Genomic DNA, 14,418 nt, shown 5'->3' with positions numbered 1-14,418 from the left:
GCTTCAGACTTAGGACAAAAGCTCACTGCATCACTTATAATCCCTGTTTTACACATATTCATTTATATAAACACATTTTATATGTTTAAAAGTTTTTAGACTTAAATGAGACCTCATCAAGTTCAGGACTTTGTCTGTTGGCGACATCTAGTGGAAAATATTTAAATAACAAATATCAAGTTAACAACTTCTGACAACAGAAATCTTAATCGGCATAAAAGTTTATTCATATGTACATATACACAAACAAATCTATAAAATAAAAAGTGGCAATCAGGACAAAGAATCTAACTGTTAGTTAGTGTAGCTACAAAAAGAAGATTTCTGAAGTATAAACATTTTCTCTGCTTTTAAATGAAATTCCCACAAATTTTAAGGATCCAACATCATGAGAATCAAAACTCTCAGTTCAAGTGAGCAATAACAAGAGACAGGCGTTTGTTTAGGTGTAAAGAAGGGCCCCAGCGTGGAGGTAAACCTCAGTGAAGGGCCCCAGCGTGGAGGTAAACCTCAGAGAAGGGCCCCAGCGTGGAGGTAAACCTCAGTGAAGGGCCCCAGCGTGGAGGTAAACCTCAGTGAAGGGCCCCAGCGTGGAGGTAAACCTCAGTGAAGGGCCCCAGCGTGGAGGTAAACCTCAGTGAAGGGCCCCAGCGTGGAGGTAAACCTCAGAGATGGGCCCCAGCGTGGAGGTAAACCTCAGTGAAGGGCCTCATCCTGGAGGTAAACCTCAGAGAAGGGCCCCAGCGTGGAGGTAAACCTCAGAGAAGGGCCTCAGCGTGGAGGTAAACCTCAGAGAAGGGCCCCAGCGTGGAGGTAAACCTCAGTGAAGGGCCTCATCCTGGAGGTAAACCTCAGAGAAGGGCCCCAGCGTGGAGGTAAACCTCAGAGAAGGGCCTCAGCGTGGAGGTAAACCTCAGAGAAGGGCCCCAGCGTGGAGGTAAACCTCAGAGAAGGGCCCCAGCGTGGAGGTAACCTAAGCGAAGGGCCCGGCGGCGGGCTCGGGGATGTTGGTGGCGTGCATGTCTCGTGTCATGTTGGACTTCTCCTTGAGTTTGGCCTGCAGCAGCGTGTGCTCCACGACACCGATCCTCACGTCCATCTGAACGATCTCCTGCTTCAGTTTGGTCAAACTCTGCTTGATCTTCACCACCGGAGCTGCAGGACGGACGGACAGACAGACGCTCAGCACCAAACACACTTCACTTCTTCACACTACAGCTACAGTTACACAGAGATTCAGCTTCACCTCCATCAGACATGCTGCTGCCTTTCTCCTCCATCTCCTGCTTCACCTTCTCCAGCTCCTCGCTGACCTGAAGCACAAACGGTCTGTTAATAATTCAGCATCAGTGGGTGTGATAATGTGTGATGTGTTCACTGACCTCTGCCAGGACTCTGGTCCTCTCGGTCACTCCTCCGCTGGCCTGCTGGTAGCGCTCCTTCGCCTGGTGGAGAACAGGATGGTTAGCAGCTTCCTGTCTCTTCCTATAACAGAGTGTTGTTTGTATTTCCAAACTTTGGTGTCAGCACATGTGAAAGAGGCGACAGCTACAGTAGATGAAGCCAGAACGTTATTTATTCACACCTCTCCTGTGTTTCCAGTCCCTGAGCCGGAGGTGATCAGTGTGTGTGGGCGGTGTTGGCGTTTACCTCGCTGAGTTTGGCCTGAGCGCCGCGGTACTCCTGGATCAGATGCTCCAGCTGGTTGTTGATGTACTTCTCTCTGCTGCTCACCTTCTCAAGAGTCTTACCGATGTCCTCCTGCAGTTTGTCCAGGTAGCTCTGCAGAGACGGGAGGACACACCAGGATGCTGTAAAGGCCTGCTGTCATTTTCACTTTCAGCCCCTTAACTTCTTTTTATATTTACATTCCTGCTGTACTGCAGACGACCAAAGTGTTCTTAAGTAAGTTCTCCATCGATCCACTGATTGTTTGGTTCATAAAAATGGTGAAAATAGTGAGAAATGGCTTCACAATGAGCCCAAAGTGACTTCCTCACAATACTTGTTGTGTCCAAGCAACAACAACAACAACAACAAGTCTCTTTTAAAACCCGACATTTTGGGCATTTCTGCATGAAAAACTACTAAAGGATTATTAGTATCAAAGATGGGTTAAGATGGTTCACATTTCTTGCTGGAAAGTCAATCAAATTACCACAAAATCACTATAAGGACAGAAACATGCTATAAGACAGTTTGGTTTGTAACAGTGGTGAAAACAGTGAGAAATGACGTCACAGTGATTCCTAAAGTGACTCCTTCACAAAGTTATTAGTGTCAACATCATTAAAAACACATTCAAGTGGTTCAAATCATTGAGAGAAGCTGCAACCAGGAAATGTTTTTACAGGAAAAACGATCCAGTGGTTGCAGATGAACTTTCTGTCAATCAGCTGATCATTTCTGTCATTTCCTCTGTAATTACAATAAGAACCAGCAGGTGGAGCCGCACACACACACATCAGTTTCACCGTCACCGCCGGGTCAGTGAACGCACCTTGGCCTCTTTGAGCGAGGACTTGATCCCGTCTCGGTGTTGATGCATCTGGTCCACGTGGATCCTCCAGTCCTGCAGAGCGACACACAGACCACAAACCTGTCAAACACCACGGAAACAACAGCAGCAGCATGACAGAGAGCATGCTGGGAAACTACAGCACCCGTGTCAGCGAGTCATCATGTCCACAACAGTCCTTTAAGTCACAGTTTCACACTGAGCGTCAGTATATTTATCTGATCTACGTTCTCTCATCTTACTGCGCTGTGAGCAGACTGAGCTGAGCCTCATAATCAAGAGTTCAGCTCCACCTGCAGATAAAGGCGGGGCTCAGGTGAGTGTGCACCTTGTTGTCTGTCCTGATGGTGACTTTGAGCTGTGGCAGGACTCTCTCCACCTCCAGGTTCCACTCTGCTGCATCGACCGTCGCCTCCAGGATCTCGTCCGGTTTGGACGACGGCTCTGCTTCCTGTCAGAGGACAAACGGCACCGCCTGTGTCACCGTAAAGCTCTGCAGAGCTCAAATGTACACACCTGATGTAATATTAAAGATCGGTTCAACTCATCAGGTCTTTAAATGCATCCCGTTTCCAGGTGAACTCACGGTGTGAGTGGTTCGTAGCTTCAGAGTCTCCAGGTCCATCACGTTCTCCTCGTCGTCAGGCTCCTCCTGAGGTCACACACCAGACATTTCAATGCACTGAGCAGACGGCTCATGTTTAGCAAGCAGAGCTCTCCACAGGTGGTTTCACCTCATTTGTTTTCAACAGAAAAACATTCATATCAGCGAACACTGGCACCTACACACTACTGCTCACACCACACAGCTGTCTGCCTTCAGCACTCTACATCACTGCTATTACCGGCTGCTTTAGAAACCTAATGGTCAAATTCAAGGCTCAAACTTTGTTTGTGGTTCAGGCAGCAGGGACGGTGGTGGCAGCCCCGACACCCATCAGCAGCAGGATGACAGGAGTGTATGTGAGCAGCTCATGTGCTGCATGTTACAGGGTCCCCAGTGTAGACACAGCCATTAGTCCATCTATCAGTTAAACGTACTGGAGGAAAACTCCTGGCAGACAGGCAGAAGAGTGGGGGGGCTCTCAGCTGACAGAAGACTTAGCGTTTCTGTGTAATGTTTTGGGATGTAGACCCTCCAGCTGTTGTAGTCTGTAACATTTGAATGGCTTTGTGTCTGATGAGCTTCGTTGTTTTATCTCCCCAGACTTTAACCTTGACCAGAGCTGGGTCAGAATAAAGCTGCCAACAATAAAACTAATCCAGGTGGACTTAAACAAGTAGAAAGTTTGGAAGCAACAAAAGAACAACTAGTTAAAGTTAAAGTTGGGATGCCTACGATCATCTCCTCCTCTACTTTGCTGAGTGTGAGCTCGGCGTCGTCCTCTATCACAGACTCTTCTTCTGTGGTTTCTGTTGGGTAGTTTGGTCTGGAGGAAAGGAAAGGGGCAGGAGGTCAAAAGACGTGGACACAAGCAGCTTCTCCTGAGCAGATAAAAGGTTTACAGAGGTTCGTTTGCTTACAAGGAAACTCAACAGGTTCCTTCAGATCCAGCTTTACAGACAAACATCCCAAATGGAAACGCCCCGATCAGACCCAGCAGAAGTACAAAACAATGAAAGCAGATGAGAGCTAAAGACAGATTTGACTGGTGTTGGAGGGGTGAGAAGAGGACAACAGGTGTGAGTACCTCCTGAAGGAGAACCCCCTCCTCTTCAGAGCCTCCTCAGCCAGACGGTCCAACACAAAGCACACGAATTCACCTGAACCGGATTTCAGTTTGGAGGGCGGGAAGTCCACCTTGACACCCTGACAGACACGGAGAGGAGTCCGGTAAGTCTTTCATGTGTAACAGCAGCTCACAGTGTGTGAGTTTAAGGTCAGGATCCAAAGCACTGATTCATCGTTACGCATTTCATTCATCTGTTTTATTCACTTCTCTCAGCTGTCAGAAGGAGCTGATTCAGTTGTTTGGTCTGTTTAACATAAAGGATCTTTACATTTACAGGTTACACCACCTCCACACCTCAATCCAGCAGCAACACTTTATATTTTCATGAAGTCAAACCTTACAGCCTTTATTCTAAACGGCTCTGATTTCTTCCTGCAGTCACAACGCACACACCGGAGGGCTGAGGGTCACTTACGAAAGCCCTGAGCTCGGCCAGGATGTTGGACACGGTGGCGTTGGGTTCGTCGTGCTCCTGAGGCTCGGTGAACGGCCTCCCCGCCGCGTTGATGAGCCACGCCGCGATGATGGTGAACATGTAGAACTGCTCGCCCGTGTTGAACGCCAGATACGGACTGGAGACGAAGTAGTGTCTGATGGGGGGGAGGAGATCACTGCACTGAGTGTGTAACTCTAACTCTAACCTGCTTTCTTCTTCTTCTGTATTATATTGTTCTGTGTATCTCTCTCTCTGTAACTTTGTTTTGAAAGGTGCAATAAAAAGTTTATCTTTATTCTTATCTCATTTAAAAACAACATTACTGTGGGACTGAGGCTCTACATTTAACCCTCCATGACAGCACCAGGCTAAAGTCTGAACACCCAACGGTGTTTGTGCTGTGAAATGATCTTAATGTCATTTCATTACTTTATCACGTTTATCTCCTGAAGTTGGAATAAAATGTGATGATAATTGAATAAAAGGGGAAATGCTGAGCAAATATATGTCCCCTTTGTCATGGAAACTTGTACATGTACAATGTTATGAAGAAACTGTTTTGGGGGAAATTTACCTGAAACATTGATATATTTGATTTAACGTCTAAGTAAAAGAACAAATGTATTAACAAAATCTTAAATTAAAGTGCTCATATGCAGAATGCTCCTTTTCAGAATAATAAATAAATCAACTTTATTACTGGATGATAATTAATGATGCATTCGTGTGTTCATCAGTTCATGTTGCAGCAGGTAATAATACAACACAATGTATTACTCAGTCTATATCTTGTGTTAATAATCTAAATCTAAAGCTGTTAAATAGATGTAGTAACATAGAAGTGATCATATTTGCCTCCAATGTGCAGAAGACTAGAAGTACAGAAGTAACATAAGTGGAAACACTGAAGTAAAGAAGGTTATAAAGACACAATACATCACCTCAGCAGTAATCAGGACATTTTGGTGATAATCTGTAAGTTTACACTCACTAACTAATCAGCTAATGATCATTAAACTGGTCAAACACACCAGCAGTGACCTCTGCTAGCTGCTGTGGAGCACTTTCTCACCTGGACAGGTTTTTCATGTTGTGTTTGGCCAGAACTTCCTCCTCATAGTTCAACACCTTTAACTTCTCCAGCAAACACTCCATCACCACGAACACCTGGTGAGCAGCTCCGGGACCCCGGTCGTCCTCATCTCCTCGTCTGCCGTCATCCGCCATCAGCTGTTTCTCATTTACAAAGCTAAATGTTTGAATAAAATAAGAGCTTAGCTGATGTTAAGCCTCCTCTAGCTAGCTAGTGCGCCGTTAGCCTGCTAGCTTGGGGCTAGTTTGTTTGGCTTCCTTTCTGTTGTCAGGCAACCGAGAGCTAACGCTAGTAGCTAATGTTAGCTAGCTAACATCAGCGAAGTCATGTTTAGAGCTTAGATTTCACACCCATCGTTGGTCAAAGTCAAATTTAAAATCAATTAAAAAGATATCTACTGGTCAGAAACTCAAAATGCTACATGACGATGTAGTTTGCAGCACTTTAATCATCAAACGCGACTAGCTGTTAGCACCGTTAGCTAAACTGACAACATTAGCGTCACTTCCCGTTGTGACATTCAGAATAAAAGTCTTCCTGTGTTTGCCTTGCTGTCAAAGCCTTCAAAATAAAAGCGTATCAACCCACACTTTCAGAGAGGAGGCAGGCTGACGTGCAATTATTTATACATCAATATACAAGAATATATGAGAATATTTGAAAAAAAAAAGTAGACACTTTCCAAAATACAATAACAAATAATATATTTGTCATTCTGCTAGTAGACTTTGTCACTGCACAAGCACAAGGACTGTGTCAAGAAAATACAGTTTAGCATTTAACCAGAAGTGCAAAAAAGCCATACAGCACAGATTGTGTTCATGGTGATATATAGATACATGGAAACATGCAGCATGAACAGTATTAACAGCAGAACAGTGCTATGAGACATATACAGTAGAGGAGTATGAACGTGTGCAGTAATAAGCAGAAGGCACTGCAGATATAGTTTAGGTGCAGTGATGTAGTAACTAGTTAAATACAGAACAAGCAGCTGGGGGTGTTATAGAACTATATATTATATGACCATTTTAGAGTAGTAGTTGTAATGGAGATGCTACACAAAAACACAAAAATATATGTGTGTATTCACAGGACAGTGACGTTACTGATACACGGTCTTATATCCCATGATGCATCGCTGTAGATTAATCTACCCAACAGCATATAAAGTGGTTAAAATGAGCTCAGCCTTAAACATCTCCAGCAGTTAAATGCAACATCCACGTTAATGTTGCAGGAATATTGATCCAGAAAACACAACAGGAAGCACTGACAAAGAGCATTTCACTGCACAATGAGTATTTTCAGGGGTCGGAATACTTCTCCACCACCGGTGCACAGTGTGTATTTGTGTGTTAGTGAATAATTCATATCTCCGCCCCCCTGTGGTGCAGCAGGCAGTGTAGGGAGGGGGGTGTTTGTTTAATCTGCATGCTGCTCCCTGTCTGCCTGTGAGCACACAGGTGGAGCTCCCCGGTGACTGGGTTTGACTGACAGACCTGCTGACTGCCTGCTGCATCGCTGATGACGCTCAGCGAGCCGCAGAGCTGCTTCGCCGTCAGCCTCGACTCAGCTGAACAGAGACGTATCATTACAGGAACACAACATGGGGGGGTGGGTGTGATTGAAACATATTAAAGGAGTCTTCTCAGACATCTGGGGGGAGGATGTGCTTTCTTTTCTTCTGTCTTCCCCCAAAGTCGGATGCTTCAGAGGGATGTCAGTCTCATCTGTGTGTGTCCAGTACAGGCGGTGGCCCTGCACCAACACTGGAAGTAGAGGGAAACTCACAAGAGAACAGAAATCCACCTTCAAACAGCGTTAATGTTGGAAGATTTCTGTTTTTATGGGCATAATTTGGCCACAATGAAGTGTGCACATTGACACAAGCCTCTCACATCACACATGTGAGTCATTGTTGGTATGAAAAGTATCACCTAGTTGTCAGCCATCACACTGACAGCCTGCTGCAGCACCTGTTAATGAATCTCCTCCAGACGCCTACAAATCAAACCCAGACCTGAGCCGGTCTGTACGCAACCTGTGGGGGAAGGAAACTTGGCTTCTTCTCTGCTCGGGTGTGATTACAGGCTCGGTGCAGCCAGACAGCGTGTCAGCCCGTGGCCCGGCCTCCTCTTCTCGGCTCGCCAGCATTCGACGGAGAGGTAATTGGGAGGAGAGGCAGAGGTGGATCCGCGGCTTAACCTGAGCGAGGCGGTAATGAGTGCTGGCTGCCGGGAGGCCTCGCCTGGGGGGCAGCGGGAAGCTTATCAGCCCTCTGGGCGTCATTCAGAAATGCTATTTATGCCTTTTTGCACCAAAATAACTGTTATCTGAGAGCCATTATTTCACTGGATATTTTCTAACAGGGCTGATAGCTGACATTTTCACTGTTCTGCAGCATTATAAAAAACCATGTGGGGGTTGAAATGGTTGTCAGGGTAATGAGTATATATCAGAATACAGAAAATATCAGAAGGATCAGAATCAGCTTTATTGGCCGAGTATGTGGACACACACTGGGAGTCTGACACAGAACAATTTACAGGAGGACAGACAGACTTACAGCTAAAAATAAGGACAACAGAGCAGAACAAAGATGGAAACACGAACAAACACCTTTACATTTACAGGCAGGTGGAAGAAATAGGTGGTGAATACATATGAAAAGCAACAACAACCAATAAGCGTTTCTGCAGATTGTAAACAAACACAAATGGTGCAAAGGCATAAATATTTAATGGGTAAAGTAATAGATCACTTTATGAATGTGGTGTTTATATATGCATGTGTTCAAATGTGCAGCACGCTCTGATTTATAGTCTGACAGTGATGGATGATGCATGCATGTTAAAGCACAGTGTGTATTTTAAGTAGTAAATATCAGATTTAAGGTTTGTAGGTAACTGGATGTTTAAGTTTTGCAGGTTATCGACATTAATTGACAGATTTTTAGTCACATTGACGTTTCGTGTGTCATTTCTTTGTGTTTTAAGCTTTTCGAGCTGATAAATCGGCTCATTTTCCTCATTGACTTCCATCCAGTCAGACTTCTGTTTGGAGCCGGTGGAGTCGCCCCCTGCTGGACACTAGAGAGGATGCAGCTTTAAGGCTCTTCAGGGTTCAGACCTGGAAGCCGCTGATGGTTGGAAGAAGCTGTTCTTGTGTCTGATGGTTTTGGTGTACAGTGTTTGGTAGTGCCGACTACAGGGGAGGAGGAGGAGGAGGAGCAGGAGGAGGAGCAGGAGGAGGAGGAGGAGCAGGTTTTGGGTGTGACGGGTCCTGAATGGAGAGGCACCAATGCTTTCCTCTGGAGTCCTGTGGTCTGTCTGGCTGTTGTGGTTCCTGTCATCAGAGATGTGCAGGGAACAGACTGGCCGACTGTAGAACTGGATCCTGAGGCAGGTTCCTCAGCTGAGCCTTTCAGAGGACTGTGTTGATGTTTGGTGCCCACTTCAGGTCCTGGGGGGGGACGTGGATCCCAGGAACCTGAAGTTAAGTATCACATCTATCAGCGGTGCTGCTGCAGTTCTGGCTGGTGGCTGATGGAGGTCGGTAAAGGGCAGGAAGTCCTCATTGCTCCTTTCGTAGAGGCAGGATCTGTCGTTAATTGTCACTGTTGTGTGAGCACAGATGTGAGATTGGCTCACAGCTTCATTAGTATTCAGCTTCCTCTGCCGCCGTGTCACCGCTCATTTCCCTAACAGAAGGTGTCAGCTCTTTCAAACGCCGGATTTGTCATTTTGGAAAGAAAACACTTTCTTTCTCACAGCTTGATGAGTCATTGTGTTCCAAGAAAACCGACTGACAGGCGAAGTGATTAGATCCCACACACACCGAGCGCTCTATTCACACTCACTCTGCGCTGACAGGAGTCCCACATTCATACAGTTTACAGGTCTGCTGATGATGTTTGTGAGCAGGAAAACTGTTTTCAGTGTGTCGATCCAGAAAACCTCTAATCCGTCTGCTGCAGTTTGCAACCAAAACAATCTTCATATTCTTTTTGTGTCATTTTTCAACACAGACGACCCATTGTGCTGCTTCGTGTGGAAGCCAAGAGCTGCTGTAGTCGGAGCAATTATCTTTAGAAAGTCATATGTGAAATAACGTTCATGTCCTGAGATTAAAAGGGTGAATAAAGCTGTATGTCCGTCTCATATTTGTACCCATTATTCATTACCTTCATTAACAGTAAAGGCTCAGCGGGTGGGGACAGGTGTAAGCAGGTGATCTGTTGGCCACGCCCCCTACAAGTGATGTCACAGGAGGTGTTTTCTCTTAAGCAGCTGCTGAAAACGCTTCCTGTGACATCACTGAATGGGGTGTGGCCTCATGTATAAGATAGATTTCTCATTTAGCAGCGTTTTTATTGGTTTTTACCCGTTTTAGTTCATCGTCATGACAGAGAAACAAAGTGAAACCATATAAATGTACTTTTGAACTGTAATTAGTGGGGAAAGTTTCACTGCTCGCTCTCAGTTTGACCTCCACACAGCCTGGTTTAGATCATCTGGACAAACTGTGGGACAAAAACACTCAGAAACGATAAATGCTTCATACTTCCTCAAGTATGGATGATGAACAAATGAACAAATTAAACTCGTCCACCTGTTGCCGTTGTGTTCAGGCCAAATGGAGGCTGTAAAACAAACCGAGCCGTAAAGGCTGCGTTTACTGTCACTTAGTGGTTTAAATGCTTCATCTGCTCATTTGTTCCTTCACTCTGTTGGGAAAGCTGTCGTTAAGGCTGAAACAAAGTCCCATCGGTGCGGGACAGGTCCAGAAAGCTTGTGGGGGAGGAAGGTACGATATGGATGAAGTGATGTTGCTTCAATAGAAGAATGAGTTTCTTTATTCTCTGGGGGGGGAATGTGGCACATCAGACACATTTGAGTTAAAGTTCTTTATTGTCATGTGAGGAAAGTCTCCCTCTAACAGTGAAAATACAAATATGTAATAATACACAAGAATATGGGGAAAAAATCCTCCCTCAAAATGTAGAAAATCAAAGCAGGACGTGTGTGTCGTCCTCCAGCTGGACAGATTCTGTAAGTGAACTCATCAGCAGTCAGACCTTCTGGACCAGAGGGAGGGATAACAGGAGACCATAGATAGATATATTCTGACATTACACCCAGAATAAAATGGACTATGAGCCAAACACGTCTCTCTCCTCGTGTCCCAGCATCAGGTCAGAGGTCATCTACTAGCAGCGAGCTGTTTTAAACGTACTGTATGATGCACGCAGAGTTGATGAGAGGGTGAGTGAAGCAGTCAGAGCTCAGAGAACAGCTCTGTAACAGAGAGGTGTCAGAATCAGATGACTCAACTTCTTCATCTGTCCAGAGCTGCAGTCAGCAGCAAGACAACAAAAAGACAGACAGCCACGGGTCGTGTGGAGCGATCTTTACCCTTATCCTTCATCCACTCCTCCTCTGGACCTGGCAGATCAGAAATAAAGCAGTGCCTCTCAGCAAACTTAAAGGACACCTGACAACAGCTCACCGGACAGCAGGGACGTTTGGAAAGTCAAGACGAGAGCGAGAGATGATGAAGAGTGAGTCTGAAACCAAAGGCAGGAGGACTCGGAGAGGTTTTACTCCCACTGGTCGGTGCACAGGAAGGCAGTCTGAGATCAGGGGAGCGATCCACAGAGGAAGAGGCAGAGACGAAGTGAGAACACCAGCAGGGATCAAACAAGACGCCTGGAAACACAGGCTGAACACACCAGTAGTTAGGGGCCCAGAGTGACTAAATCAAACAGGAAATGAATGCATGAACATGAGTGAGGTACGTTGCATTGTGGGTGATGTAGGCGGCAGGAGGTTTTTGAAGAAGCGGATCTCTCTGTTTGTGCTGCTTCGACTGTTATCCTTTCTTAAAAAGTGCCCCTGAGGACATCTGTGACTGGAAACGTCCTTCCTGCATGTTTCTGCAGCACTTTGTGCAGCAGACCCACATAAGAGTCGTTTCTGGGACAGGTTTTCTAAACTCTGCTGTGCTTTGACAGGCCGCAGTCCTGACCGGTCTGTTCCACTGCTGGGCTGTGACTAATTCAGGGTAAAATACCGGAGAAGAAGAGTCCTGGATCTGGAGCAGCTCTCTAAGTTCACTCCTGCTCTGTGTGATAAAATGTAAATCCCACCTGTGAAAGTGTTAATGCATGTTCCACAGTGAGGAGAAAAGACTTGACAAGTCAATCTGAGAGCAACAGAGAGTCGTCAGGAAACATATGCAGCTTATTCAAGTGTTTCTGGACCACAAGTGTTCACACTCCAAAGGAGAAGATGAAATTGTCTAAATGGAGCCGTGGATCAGCAGACGGCTCTCCTGCTTTCCTCCCCTGCACTGGAATCACCCGAGGCCATTTCTCTTCAACAGATTGCTTCAAGAGCTCAATTGTGCTCAGCTAATGCATAACAAACAGATGGAGCTGAATGCAATCACTCCAGAGTGGTGTCTCTGTCTCTGCCTCCCTGCCTCACCCTCACCAGCTCTGGGATAAATCAAAATTACAGTTTTCTGGCGTCGGTGCAGGAGAAACGCTGCAGAGCAACACAGTTATCGTGTGGCTCAGGATCACAGAGCCGCCCCGACGAGGGGAAATTAATTAATGTCATTTTGCTCCACTTCTCTCGGGCTTTGATGGGTACAGTTGCCGTGACAACAGTGTAATGGTGAAGCACAGGTGCCCGCAGGCGACGGCCAGTATCTATACGGCAGGAGGTGTCATCGTTCCAAGCTCGCCAAGACTATGAACAGCAGTCAGACGGAGCAGCTGACGGCCTGCAGAGAGCAGATCAGAGTCTGCAGCTCGCTCACAGAAACACACCGACTAAAGCGTTTAATGCTCCGCCACACATAACCACGACCTGAAGAGTCAGGAATCAAACCTGTGTCACTGGAGCTGAGACATCTAGAGCGGGAGAACACAAGAGTGCAGCAGGATTACTCATCCAGGGAACTTTTTACTGCAGCACGAGTACTGTTACTGTTCTGTGAGTACATTCTGCTGATGATAGTTTGGTACAAGTTTCCCTCCACCACTGGTCACACAGAGGAGATCCTGCTGCTGCCTCTGTGCACACTGACAGGAAACACACCACACTGTCCTGCTGAGAACATCCAGGAGACACGTCACATCACAGGACAGAAGAAAAGCAGATCCCTGAACATTCATATTTAATCTCTCTCTCTCTCTCTTAGTCTCTCTGATCACAGATTTCCTGATTTACATCTTAATTTGCTCATTAATATTCAACTTTTTATTGGGCCAAAGGTCTGGTGCAGCTGCAGCTGTTTAGACAACAGACCCCACTGACACATGAAGAACTGATTCTGAGTGAACAGAGAGAAACAAACAGAAGAGCTGCTGTTCTCTATTCCTGTGTCTTAAAAGAAGATGTTAAACTGAGTCCTGTCATCAGAACAACTGTCAGCGGCTCAAAGGAAAAACGCTGGATGATGCTGAGATGTTGTAAATATTGTGTGAGTGAGGATTAAAGTCGTCTGGCGTGCTGGTTTGGTTTCGTTACTGACTTCAGTCAGGGTTGGTCACTGGTCGCCTTTACAGATACTGGATATTTAAAAAAAACAGAGAACACAAGAACACGTGATTAACTGTGTAAACGATCAATGATCTGGACGGACTTCTGGAAGGTCACAGCAGTCTGATCTGCTGTCTGAACATCTGTTCTGAACTGCACTGAGCGTGTTAAGATATTTCTGAAGAAGTGTTTTACAGGTCGGTGTAACGTGGCTGTAACTTTCAGCCCTCCGTCCATCTTCTCCTTATTTTCCTGCTGCTTGCTGAGTGAAAGATAACACGTATAAATTAACCTGAGAAAGTGCTTTGCGTGATCAGAAGGATGATGAATGTGTGTGATTACTGATTCTGTCTTTGGCAGCTGAGAGCTCTGACAAAGCTCTGGACTATTGAAGCACTGTGGCCCGTTGTGATGGATCTGTCCTGTCCTGAAAGAGGTCCTTCTGAAACGTTCACTCTCTTTTAAATAAGTGCAGAGCTGTGTGTGTGTGTGTGTGTGTGTGTGTGTGTGTGTGTGTGTGTGTGTGTGTGTGTGTGTGTGGAACTTTTTAGAGGAATTGCACAAAGATTTGTTTTGTTGGTGTAGAAACGTGATTAAAAAGTCCAACACCTTAAACAGCAGGTGAACCTTGAGCAGCACAAACGTGTTTGAGGTGAACACAGAAGTCAGAAGTACTTCCTGTGCTCCTGTTATTAATGGAATCATTATTTCCTTCAGAATAAAGCTCTGGATTGATCCCTTTGGGGATAATTTGATTCCTGCACGGTATCTTTTACTGTCCTTCAGCTTTACTGGCTGGATGTTGCAGCTGGCTGGTTTGATTGGACTCTTTGAGGAAATAAGGGCCCCGCTGTTTGTTTAAGGGCCAATAAATCCACACAGACCTCCAGCCTCACACACACACAGATGAGCTCGACTGTAAATTCCCCCGGGAGCAGAGCGGGATGATTGGCATTTCATTTAGACGCCGACGCCGGCGGCGGAGTGAGTCTGCAGCACTCTGCTGACTCAGTTGAGCGATCGTGTTTTGCTGGAGCTCGACATCAAGTTAGTGATTTAATTTGAGCTGCAGATAGACGAGATCA

The 14,418-nt window shown here is 45.9% G+C and overlaps 1 protein-coding gene across 1 annotated transcript; it reads right to left on the bottom strand.

The window, feature by feature from the left end:
* Window positions 1-216: 216 nt before the first annotated feature.
* On the bottom strand, window positions 217-6,265 carry ift57 (intraflagellar transport 57 homolog (Chlamydomonas)). Its single transcript, XM_070845194.1, has 11 exons — window positions 5,760-6,265; window positions 4,667-4,841; window positions 4,210-4,328; window positions 3,858-3,948; window positions 3,105-3,170; window positions 2,847-2,969; window positions 2,501-2,572; window positions 1,651-1,782; window positions 1,383-1,445; window positions 1,247-1,313; window positions 217-1,155 (listed from the first exon to the last, which is right to left on the bottom strand). Exons 1-11 carry the CDS (start codon window positions 5,912-5,914, stop codon window positions 974-976), a joined length of 1,245 nt encoding a protein of 414 aa, XP_070701295.1. The 5' UTR covers window positions 5,915-6,265; the 3' UTR covers window positions 217-973.
* Window positions 6,266-14,418: the final 8,153 nt, after the last annotated feature.

The sequence above is a fragment of the Pempheris klunzingeri genome, chromosome 15 (assembly GCF_042242105.1).
Source record: "Pempheris klunzingeri isolate RE-2024b chromosome 15, fPemKlu1.hap1, whole genome shotgun sequence".
NCBI lineage: Eukaryota > Metazoa > Chordata > Actinopteri > Acropomatiformes > Pempheridae > Pempheris > Pempheris klunzingeri.
The sequence above is the reverse complement of the archived record's forward strand: the minus strand, read 5'-3'. Positions and strand labels throughout refer to the sequence as shown.

Coding starts and splice junctions, on each gene's coding strand:
- ift57 (XM_070845194.1), bottom strand. CDS start 5,914: ATGGCGGATGACGGCAGACGAGGAGATGAGGACGACCGGGGTCCCGGA. Junction 4,842..5,759: donor AACATGAAAAACCTGTCCAG/GTGAGAAAGTGC, acceptor CCCCCCCATCAG/ACACTACTTCGTCTCCAGTC. Junction 2,970..3,104: donor AGCTACGAACCACTCACACC/GTGAGTTCACCT, acceptor GTCCTCTGACAG/GAAGCAGAGCCGTCGTCCAA.